Genomic DNA, 12635 nt, shown 5'->3' on the forward strand with positions numbered 1-12635 from the left:
AAAAATAAATTAATAAACTGGCCCTATGTCTCATAAACTGAACCTCTATCAGGTCACGTGGTCAGGAAAACCCCTGGATTTAGGCCTACCAAAATGTAACAGAAGCGATTTGAGCTGTTTACCTCTTGGTTGCTGTTGCAGCAGCATCCTTCCTGGAGCTGGAGAGGGACGGTAGCGTGCCGCCACTTTTCTTTGGTAGGACAGTGCCGTTGTTGACCATGGGCCTTAGAGGGAGGGCAGCCATCATGGGTCTGGCTGTAAAACAAACACACACAGTAGCACAGACTAAGTGGGGCTTTGCATTGAACCAGCTGCAACTGATGATCTGCCCTGAACCAGCTTCAACATACAGAAAATAACCACACCTTAAAGGTGACTTTAAAGCTGTTGGGAACTGTCATAGTCAGGTGTGAAGTGAACGAACCAGAAATGTAAACGTTATAATTTATAGGAAAGGTTGAATACAATGCTTTGGAGACATCCCAGCATTGTCATTAAAATCCGATGACATAATGACCAGAAACGGATAGAAATTATGTAAATATAACATCATTTTAACCGGTTTTGCCAAGTTTGCCCCACTGGAATTGATCACATGGAAGCATATCCAATACAAGACACTTCCACTGTTCTTCTGACCTCTGTCATTTTGAATGGAGTTGGAAGTCAATAAATGGCCCTCGACCAAGAGATGTACAACTAATAGGCTGATGGAAAGTTCATGGGACTAAGCTGAGTCGTGTGATGACGTACTGAACGTGGCAGAGATGTTTAACTCTTGAACCTGATTAGAACTTAGCAGAAGAGTGTGTAAGTATCTCTTTACCGGATCTAGTCCCCAAAAAGACTGATGATGATAATGGAGGAAAAGCCCACTCAGGGTTAGGGCTATATGTTATATATACAGTATACTTCTCCAAACACACCAAGACATTTGTGAAGAGGGCACGACAAAGCCTATTCACCATCAGGAAACTAAAAAGATTTGGCATGGGTCCTGAGATTGCATCACTGCCTGGTACAGTAATTGCTCAGCCTCTGACCGCAAGGCACTACAGAGGGTAGTGCGTACGGCCCAGTACATCACTGGGGCTAAGCTTCCTGCCATCCAGGACCTCTACACCAGGCGGTGTCAGAGGAAGGCCCTAAGAATTGTCAAAGACCCCAGCCACCCCAGTCATAGACTGTTCTCTCTACTACCGCATGGCAAGCGGTACCGGAGCGCCAAGTCTAGGACAAAAAGGCTTCTCAACAGTTTTTACCCCCAAGCCATAAGACTACTGAACAGGTAATCAAATGGCTACCCGGACTAATTGCATTGTGTGCCCCTCCCCCACCCCTGCTGCTACTCGCTGTTTATTATCTATGAATAGTCACTTTACTCCAACCCCACACATTGACTCAGTATTGGGTTACTTGTTTTACTTGACTTTATTTAGTCAATATTTTCTTAACTCTATTTTCTTAAAACTGCATTGCTTGTTTAGGGCTTGTAAGCATTTCACGGTAAGGTGTAACAAAAATCAATCAACCTTTTGTGTTATTGAAAAATTTACATTTTTATATTTGATTAACTGTTTTGTATTCAGTTTATGTGACCAATAAAATGTGATTTGATCATCAGCCTTCATCAGCCTTCATCATCAACATTGATCATCAGCCTTCATCAACAGCCTTCATCAATAGCCTTCATCATCAGCCTTCATCAATATCCTTCATCAATAGCCTTCATCATCAGCCTTCATCAATAGCCTTCATCATCAGCCTTCATCAACAGCCTTCATCAATAGCCTTCATCATCAGCCTTCATCAATATCCTTCATCAATAGCCTTCATCATCATCAGCCTTCATCATCAGCCTTTCATCATCAGCCTTCATCATCAGCCTTCATCATCAATAGCCTTCATCAACATGCTTCATCATCAGTATAAATCAACAGACTTCAGCAATAGCCTTCATCATCAGCCTTCACCAACAGCCTTCATCAATAGCCTTCATCAACAGCCTTCATCAATAGCCTTCATCAACAGCCTTCATCAATAGCTTCATTCATCAACAGCCTTCATCAATAGCCTTCATCATCGCCTTCATCAGCCTTCATCAATAGCCTCATCAATAGCCTTCATCAGCTTTCATCAATAGCCTTCATCATCAGCCTTCACCAACAGCCTTCATCAATAGCCTTCATCAACAGCCTTCATCAATAGCCTCATCATCAGCCTTCAGCCTTCATCAATAGCCATTCATCAATAGCCTTCATCATCAGCCTTCATCAATAGCCTTCATCATCAGCCTTCATCAATAGCCTTCATCATCAGCCTTCCTCAATAGCCTTCATCAATAGCCTTCATCCAGCCTTCATTAGCCTTCATCAACACAGCCTTCATCAATAGCCTTCATCATCAGCCTTCATCATCAGCCTTCATCAATAGCCTTCATCAATAGCCTTCATCAACAGCCTTCATCAATAGCCTTCATCAACAGCCTTCATCAATAGCCTTCATCAATAGCCTTTCATCAGCCTTCATCAGCCTTCATCAATAGCCTTCATCAATCAATCATCAATAGCCTTCATCATCAGCCTTCACCAACAGCCTTCATCAATAGCCTTCATCAGCCTTCATCAATAGCCTTCATCATCAGCCTTCATCAATCAGCCTTCATCAACAGCCTTCATCAATAGCCTTCATCATCAGCCTTCATCAACAGCCTTCATCAATAGCCTTCATCATCATCAATAGCCTTCATCAGCTTCATCATCTTCATCAATAGCCTTTCATCAGCCTTCAGCCTTCATCAATAGCCTTCATCATCAGCCTTCATCAATAGCCTTCATCAATAGCCTTCATCAATAGCCTTCATCAATAGCCTTCATCAATCAACAGCCTTCATCAATAGCCTTCATCATCAGCCTTCAAACATCATCAATAGCCTTCATCTGTATATTGTATGTGGACGCAGGAATAAATAACAGGATCAACATATCATCAATAGGGTCTGCAGACTTTGTTCTTTTATTAGAAATCCTGCCTCTATATGTGCCGTCAGTCACTCTGCTTCAGAACATCACTCACACCTTCAGTGACTCCATTCTAACATCATCACGGGCCCACTTAACTCCCTCAGCATTATTGCTAACAGCACTGATAAGGGCCTTTGCCAGGCCTGTATTTGTCATGGATGGCTGAACAGTGACTTCATAAAATATTTATCACTGCAGATAAAGCTGGGTTTGTTATATGCATTGCCTTCATCAATAGGCATCCTGCTTCATCATCAGTATAAATCAACAGTGCATGCGTGGTTGCATGTGTGTGCAGTGGGTCAGGGTTCCTCATTAGTGTGCGCCTTCATCAATAGGTGTGCCTTCATGTGTGTGTGTATGCCTACATCAATATCCTTCATCAATAGTAGAATCATCAATCTTGGCAGGGCATACTGGCAGAAGATATAGCAGAATTAGACCAAACAGACGCACCAGGCAGAGACCTTGAGTGACGGGGGAGCACTGAGAGTAGTAGAGAGCAGAGCAGAGAGAGCAAGCAGCAGAGAGAGACATCAGGGCATAGAGAAGAGAGAGACCAAACAGAGACAGCAGAGAGTAGGAGAGAGAGAGAGAGAGCAAAGAGAGAGAGAGAGCAGAGAGAGACATCAGAGAGAGAACAGAGAGACAGAGAGAGAGAGAGAGAGCAGAGAGAGAGAGAGCAGAGAGAGACAGAGAGAGAGAGAGAGAGAGAGAGAGAGAGAGAGACAGAGAGAGACAGAGGGGGAGACAGAGAGAGAGAAGAGAGAGAGAGAGAGAGATGACTCATACTCTCACAGCCAAAATATGCATCATGTGACTAAATTCAGCTACAAAACTAGGTGCACTGCGAATTATGATGTTCTCACTGTTGTTGTCTGTGAATTGTTGCCACATAATATGATTTAGTGTGGGTGTCAGCACATGCTAGAATTAAGGAAAAACTATGCAAGTGTTTCCACAGCATACCACCTCTCACCCACTCTGTGTTGGGGGACTGGAATGGCATGCAGTCTGGAGCACCACCAACATCAGAATGCTCTCCATTGACCGTGTCACAGTAGACACCAGTGCTCAGTAGACAGCAGTGCTCAGTAGACACCAGTTCTCAGTAGACACCAGTTCTCAGTAGACACCAGTTCTCAGTAAACACCAGTTCTCAGTAGACACCAGTTCTCAGTAGACACCAGTGCTCAGTAGACACCAGTGCTCAGTAGACACCAGTGCTCAGTAGACACCAGTGCTCAGTAGACACCAGTGCTCAGTAGACACCAGTGCTCAGTAGACACCAGTGCTCAGTAGACACCAGTGCTCAGTAGACACCAGTGCTCAGTAGACACCAGTGCTCAGTAGACACCAGTGCTCAGTAGACACCAGTGCTCAGTAGACACCAGTGCTCAGTAGACACCAGTGCTCAGTAGACACCAGTGCTCAGTAGACAGCAGTGCTCAGTAGACACCAGTTCTCAGTAGACACCAGTTCTCAGTAGACAGCAGTGCTCAGTAGACAGCAGTGCTCAGTAGACAGTTCTCAGTGTTCAGTAGTATAGACACCATGTAGACACCACATTTCTCAGACATCCCTACTTCATTATGTCATAGGTAGAAGGGATGTCTGGAAATGTCATAGGTAGAAGGGATGTCTGGAAATGCACACTGTACATTAAACACAGTAGACTCCATAGACACATGGCAGTGCTTGGTAAGGTTGTTAGAGGGGACAGATCCTACCTGGCTTTCCAACATTGCTTTCTGATGAGGGGGATCTTTTCATCACAGCTGGGTCTACAGCTGTAGATACACACAGAGTCCAGGAGAGGAGAAGAGGAGGATAAAAGATGGATGAAGAAGAGGTGGGACTGGGATGGATGACTTTCTGTTTGTCACCGAAAGGGGTTAAGGTTTTGCATCTACTTGTATGTGTGTGTGTATGTGTGTGTCTACCTTTGTGTGTGAGTGTGTGTGTGTGTGTGTTACCTTTGGTGGGCCCCCTCCTATTGGTCATGGCGTTTTGCTCCTCAGAGATGCTGAGGCGGCGCACCACGTCGGCCAGCGCTGACTTGAGCAGCTGGATCTCGTCCTCCTGCATCTGGACACGCTGCTCCAGGGAGGCGATGCGGTCCGTCACCTCCATGCTGCTGGCTGCTGACGCACTGTCATCTGGAGACGGCAGAGAGACACACTCTTATTATGGGCTGACATATATATACACACACGCACACACACACACACACACACACACACACACACACACACACACACACACACACACACACACACACACACACACACACACACACACACACACACACACACACACACACACACACACACACATATGTCTCACAGGCTCCCAGAGTGTTGTTACAGTACTTTCTGTATTGATTATGGCATTATCTCTGTGTCCTTGAAGTATTTTAGTTGTGGCGTAATTAGTACATCTGTGCACCATCCGCGGAACATCGGCATCTGATAAATCTACAGAACAGTGATGACGGTGCCAAATGTATCATAATGCCCCTCTCCATCCCCATTCGTCCAATCAACAGCCCCATTACAGTCCCCAATCGTCCAATCAACAGCCCCATTACAGTCCCCATTCGTCCAATCAACAGCCCCATTACAGTCCCCCAATCAACAGCCCCATTACAGTCCAATCAACAGCCCCATTACAGTCCCCATTCGTCCAATCAACAGCCCCATTACAGTCCCCATTCGTCCAATCAACAGCCCCATTACAGTCCCCATTCGTCCAATCAACAGCCCCATTACAGTCCCCATTCGTCCAATCAACAGCCCCATTACAGTCCCCATTCGTCCAATCAACAGCCCCATTACAGCCCCAGCCAGTCCCCACCCAGCAGGCCGACGAAACTGTACACACTGTACTGTCAACACAGTGTTTTAAATATGCAGATGACACCGCTGTTGGGTCTCCTCCACCCAGACCAAGCCTCTGACGCAGTGTTTTAAATATGCAGATGACACCGCTGTCGTGGGTCTCCTCCACCCAGACCAAGCCTCTGACCAGCCCACAAGTGTTTTAAATATGCAGATGACAGCGTGGGTCTCTCCACCCAGACCAAGCCTCTGACGCAGCCCACAAGTGTTTTAAATATGCAGATGACACCGCTGTCGTGGGTCTCCTCCACCCAGACCAACTCACGCAGCCCACCAGATCTGGGTCTCCTCCACGCAGCCCACAAGTGTTTTAAATATGCAGATGACACCGCTGTCGTGGGTCTCCTCCACCCAGACCAAGCCTCTGACGCAGCCCACAAGTGTTTTAAATATGCAGATGACACCGCTGTCGTGGGTCTCCTCCACCCAGACCACCCAGACAAGTGTTTTAAATATGCAGATGACAGCTCCACCCAGACCAAGCCTCTGACGCAGCCCACAAGTGTTTTAAATATGCAGATCAAGGTCCTTCTGACGCAGCCCACAAGTGTTTTAAATATGCAGATGACACCGCTGTCGTGGGTCTCCTCCACCCAGACCAAGCCTCTCTTCAAGGTTTTGACAGAGAAACGGCAAAATTCGTCCAGTGGTGTACAGATAACTTCCTTGAAATAAAACGTTAAGAAAACAAAAGAGATGGAAATCGATTAGAGAAGGAACAGAATTTCACTACGAAGATCAATGGGGAATCTGTCTATAGAGTGAAATTGCAACAGAGAACGTCTTCATTAACGCAAACTGAACCATTTTAATGTCGACCACCATATCTTACACATTTTCTATAAGTCTGTCCTGCAGTGTGCTGTCCTTTGATCTGATATGCATGTTTGGAAACAAGAGTGTGCCAAACCAAGTCAAGATTCAGCGCTTGATTGAGACGGCGGGAAGGATAATTGATATAGATCATGATTCAGCCGCCAACCTGTACACAAAACTCATCCTCCTAAAACTTGAAAGTATTTTACAGGACAGCGCTCATCCCCTTCAAATTCAGTCACAGCAGCAGCTGGACAAGAGGAAAGAGACTTCTTCAGAGGAACATTAAAACAGACATGGGGACTCTTTAATTCCAACAACCAGGCTGTATAATAAATAGTCTGCTGGTCCCTCGAGTATACAGCGTATTACACTTTCACTTTAAATGTGTTGCTATGGCAATTTGAATTAATTATTTTGTGTAGTTTCTCTGTTTTCATGTTTTATGTACTTTAATTTTTAAGCACATGACCAAATGAATTTCCCCTGGAAAGAGTTGATCTGAATCACAAAGGGCAAAGGGCAAAGGCTTTTGTACAAGACAGATTTAATCATGAGCTGTCTTGTCTTTCCGTCTGTCTGTCCGGTCTGTCCTGTCTGTCTTGTCTGTCCTGTCTGTCTTGTCTGTCTGTTTGTCCATCCATCTGTTCGTTCAGATGAGGTTGACACCACCACAGTAACCACTCACCCCCCCCCCCCCCCCCACACACACAACTAAAGCCCTCCTCGTGGCCTCCAGCTGGTCCTACTTTAAATTCACTTGGCATCCCTGCAGTAATGATTACAGTTGATTAATGCTCCATTGGAGACATAGGCCAGGGTAAGTCTCAGTACCGCTTTCCACTGGGCCCATACTAGCCTATTAACTTAGGCCTATAATAGGCTACCTTTAGTCATGGAAGGACACTGTGACTGCATGGGTAGATGGATAGATCTGGGAATTAACATCAAGATCAAGGTGGTGTGGTCTTCTTTCATGGCTTGTCCCTTTCAATTTGATATGTACTACAGTCATCATCTGAGTAGGACTAGATAGGTTGTGCATGCTCCATGGCTCCAGGATCATTGGAGTGTTAAGTTAATTTAACAGGTTACACTACAAATGATCTGAACTCACATTAGATTGATTTCCCATTAATGAAAACCAACCATGATGGTAGATTCTAGAAAATAGGCTTTGATGGGAATTTCAAGGTGCATAACCCAAATCAATCACGATGACAAATATATTACGAGGAAGACATCTAACTTACTTACTGGGCCTTTAAATATACGATACTCAAACAAAATGGCCACCTAACCCAACGTGAAGGCTTTTTTTATTAGACTATAAATGATTCCTTTGATGGAGACCTTCTTTAGATTCAGGTGGAAAGCCAAATCTGCTACGACAGCTGATGTTCTCTAAAGCAGAGTACACAAAGCCCACATCTCAGTGCTGTAGCAGCTGCTTGGGACAATGGTACGAGCACGGATACAACGGCTGCCTGTCACAGCCCTGATACCCCTGCCATCCGTTAGCTGATTGTACTGCTCACTAAGGTCACCTGGGCTCTCAATGGAATTGACTACTCCCACAGCAGACTGCTCAATAACAGAGAAAATAAGTCAGCCAATGGAATCAGAGTTAACACAAATCGGTCTTCTCCTCCCCGAAGATGCTCTTTCATGAGGCAGTACCTTAATTGTTTCTCAATATCTGGCCCCCGAACCGATACCGGTCCCAGAGATGATGCCAACCAGCCCCCGAACTGATACCGGTCTCAGAGACGATGTCAACTAGCCCCCGAACCGATACCGGTCCCAGAGATGATGCCAACCAGCCCCCGAACTGATACCGGTCTCAGAGATGATGTCAACTAGCCCCCGAACCGATACCGGTCCCAGAGATGATGCCAACCAGCCCCCGAACTGATACCGGTCTCAGAGACGATGTCAACTAGCCCCCGAACAGATACCGGTCTCAGAGATGATGTCAACCAGCCCCCGAACCGATACCGGTCTCAGAGATGATGTCAACCAGCCCCCGAACAGATACCGGTCTCAGAGATGATGTCAACCAGCCCCCGAACAGATACCGGTCTCAGAGATGAGGCCAACCAGTCCCAGAGATGATGTCAACCAGCCCCCGAACCGATACCGGTCTCAGAGATGATGTCAACCAGCCCCCGAACCGATACCGGTCTCAGAGATGATGTCAACCAGCCCCCGCACAGATACCGGTCTCAGAGATGATGTCAACCAGTCCCAGAGATGATGCCAACCAGTCCCAGAGATGATGTCAACCAGCCCCCGAACCGATACCGGTCCCAGAGATGATGTCAACCAGCCCCCGAACCGATACCGGTCTCAGAGATGATGTCAACCAGCCCCCGAACCGATACCGGTCTCAGAGAGGATGCCAACCAGTCCCAGAGATGATGCCAACCAGTCCCAGAGATGATGCCAACCAGTCCCCGAACCGATACCGGTCTAAGAGATGAAGCCAACCAGCCCCCGAACCGATACCGGTCTCAGAGATGATGCCAACCAGCCCCCGAACCGATACCTGTCTCAGAGATGATGCCAACCAGTCCCCGAACCGATACTGGTCTAAGAGATGATGCCAACCAGCCCCCGTACCGATACCGGTCTCAGAGACGATGTCAACCAGCCCCCGAACAGATACCGGTCTCAGAGATGATGCCAACCAGTCCCCGAACCGATACTGGTCTCAGAGATGATGCCAACCAGCCCCCGTACCGATACCGGTCTCAGAGACGATGTCAACCAGCCCCCGAACAGATACCGGTCTCAGGGATGATGCCAACCAGTCCCAAAGATGATGCCAACCAGCCCCCGAACCGATACCGGTCTCAGAGATGATGCTAACCAGCCCCTGAACTGGTACCGGTCTCAGAGAGGATGCCAACCAGTCCCAGAAATGATGCCAACCAGCCCCCGAACAGATACCGGTCTCAGAGAGGATGTCAACCAGCCTCCCGAACAGATACCGGTCCCAGAGATGATGCCAACCAGTCCCAGAGATGATGCCAACCAGCCCCCGAACCGATACCGGTCTCAGAGATGATGCCAACCAGCCCCCGAACCGATACCGGTCCCAGAAATGATGCCAACCAGTCCCAGAGATGATGCCAACCAGTCCCAGAGATGATGCCAACCAGCCCCTGAACCGATACCGGTCTCAGAGATGATGTCAACCAGCCCTCTAACCGATACCAGTCTCAGAGATGATGCCAACCAGCCCCCGAACCGATACCGGTCTCAGAGATGATGCCAACCAGCCCCCGAACCGATACCGGTCTCAGAGATGATGCCAACAATCCCCCGAACCAATACCGGTCTCAGAGATGATGCCAACCAGCCCCCGAACCAATACCGGTCCCAGAGATGATGCCAACCAGTTCCTGAGATGTTGCCAACCAGTCCCAGAGATGATGCCATCTATTCACAGAGATGATGCCAACCAGTTCCTGACATGATGCCAACCAGTCCCAGAGATGATGCCAACCAGTCCCAGAGATGATGCCATCCAGTCCCAGAGATGATGCCATCCAGTCGCAGAGACGATGCCAACCTGTTCCTGACATGATGCCAACCAGTTCCTGAGATGATGCCAACCAGTTCCCGACATAATGGCAACCAGTTCCTGAGATGATGCCAACCAGTTCCTGAGATGATGCCAACCAGTTCCCGACGTAATGGCAACCAGTTCCTGACATGATAGCAACCAGTTCCTGAGATGATGCCAACCAGTCCCAGAGATGACTTCAACCTGTTCCTGACATGATGCCAACCAGTTCCTGAGATGATGCCAACCAGTCCCAAGATGATGCCAACCTGTTCCTGACATGATGCCAACCAGTTCCTAACATGATGCCAACCAGTTCCTGACATGATGCCAACCAGTTCCCGAGATGATGCCAACCAGTCCCAGAGTTGATGCCAACCAGTCCCAGAGATGATGCCAACCAGTTCCTAACATGATGCCAACCAGTCCCAGAGTTGATGCCAACCTGTCCCAGAGATGATGCCAACCAGTTCCTAACATGATGCCAACCAGTTCCTAACATGATGCCAACCAGTTCCTGACATGTTGCCAACCAGTTCCCGAGATGATGCCAACCAGTCCCAGAGATGATGCCAACCAGTCCCAGAGATGATGCCAACCAGTTCCTGAGAAGGTTCTCAAGTGCTAATTGCATTGTTAGCTGCCCACATGGAGGAAGGACCATTGCTTGTCAATCCTTGGTACAGGAAAGACCTTTTCTTGTCAATCCCTGGTATAGGAAGGACCATTGGTTGTCAATCCCTGGTACAGGAAGGGCCATTGGTTGTCAATCCCTGGTACAGGAAGGACCATTGCTTGCCCGAGCCTGGGCCTGGTTCCAAAAAGGTTGAGAAACACTGGATCAGAAGGTCATAGGACTGTAGGTTAGAAAAAGCATGCACAAAACATTATTTTTGTTTTGCCTGGAAGCTGAGACGTTTGTGTAGTGGCTTGTATCTATCTGGTTAAACTCAGTATCAATACCAATCCATTCAGGATAGATGCTGTCCCAAGAAGTGTCAGACTCAATTAGAGAACCGTCCATACAACCGCTCCACTCAGCTAACACATCTACCTGTCCATCTACATTCCCCCAAATGGCTCTTGATATTCCTCACTGCGATTACCTTTCTCCAAAAATAACCAATGTCGTGAAGGGTGAAGGGCCACATGTCTACTTCTTTTAGTGCTCGCTGATCAACTGAGCCTTGGCGTTTCGACCTAAAGCAGCCAGCAGGAAGTAAAGCACTCTATTTTGTACCACAGACATTTCTGAGTAGCTTTTTTTCCCATGCCCCTGATGTCATTAATGATTAACAACATAGCACCTTAACCTCCTCCTTTCCACCCCATCCATTTCATCACCTTTAGTCAGCCTCTGACAGGTAATAGTTTCATTTATTTATTTAATTTTTCTGACAGGTATAGTTAAAGATGCATCGAGGAGACAGGGAATAAAAAGTGTCTGCTGTGGATGGTGCATGATCAAAGTAGAGAGGGACTCTATTTCTGTCTGTGTATCCCCGTGTCATCTCATTAAAAACACAGCTCCCCTGCCTGAGCTATCTATCAATGATGATTCACTCTACTTGACTTTATATTAGCCCGGAATGGTGGCATCTGAGATGAGACTGAGATGAAATGAATGAGAAATGAACGAGAAATTAAAGAGAAATGAAAGAGAAATGAAAGAGAAATGAAAGAGAAATGGAAATGAATCGCCACAGAGGACTCATCTTTGTTGCTTCATAAGATTATCTCAGAATGTTGTCATATTTCTAGACTGTTGCCTCTCTGGGAGAAAATATTAACGGGCCTAGCAGTGTGATTGATATGCATTATATTTCCCTTCAGTATGCCAGAGAGGCAAAACAATAGAGCTCAATTGACTTGTGAAAAAACGGGATTGTAAACACTGACATGCAGCAGGGGTCACAGAACCAGTGAGTCACGCTATAGACTCCATTTCCACACAAAATCCATCTGGTGGTCTGGCTTCACTGAAAGCTTAGCCTAGCAGATTAGCACAAAGTGCTTTCCAAAAAGGCAGGTTTAATTACCTAAACACTCTGTCTCTCAAATGTAAAATGCTCAAATCGTGGGCTGACACGAGTCTCTACAATCGTTCACTCTCTCAATCTCTTTTTTTCCCCTCAAGGCCATGAACAAAGATCACAATTCATTGACTGGCTTGGAGGATGACACCTAAAGTTCATCATCCTCCAGATTCAATTTGTCTGAATGGTCATTCCCCGATTTGATAAGCTGTAAATCATGTCAGACAGAATTGAGTTAAAAACATATTGTAGGGTGGCCTGGGTTTGGTCTGGTGCAGGGATGGGGGAA

General features: G+C 46.8%; 1 protein-coding gene across 6 annotated transcripts in view; it reads right to left on the reverse strand.

Annotated features, from left to right (window-relative positions):
• LOC135508477 (echinoderm microtubule-associated protein-like 1) overlaps nt 1-12635 on the reverse strand; it is a 110129-nt gene that overhangs the window by 29777 nt on the left and 67717 nt on the right. For 4 of the 6 annotated variants that reach the window (XM_064928698.1, XM_064928697.1, XM_064928696.1 and 1 more), the window contains exons 2-4: nt 5000-5182; nt 4754-4813; nt 123-255 (exon numbers count right to left, since the gene is read on the reverse strand). In XM_064928698.1, coding sequence (XP_064784770.1) covers nt 123-255; nt 4754-4813; nt 5000-5182 — 376 coding nt within the window. The remainder of the gene's footprint in view (nt 1-122; nt 256-4753; nt 4814-4999; nt 5183-12635) is intronic. The other 2 variants (XM_064928700.1, XM_064928699.1) reach the window with 1 other exon arrangement.

This window comes from Oncorhynchus masou, chromosome 21, assembly GCF_036934945.1.
Source record: "Oncorhynchus masou masou isolate Uvic2021 chromosome 21, UVic_Omas_1.1, whole genome shotgun sequence".
NCBI classification, from domain to species: domain Eukaryota; kingdom Metazoa; phylum Chordata; class Actinopteri; order Salmoniformes; family Salmonidae; genus Oncorhynchus; species Oncorhynchus masou.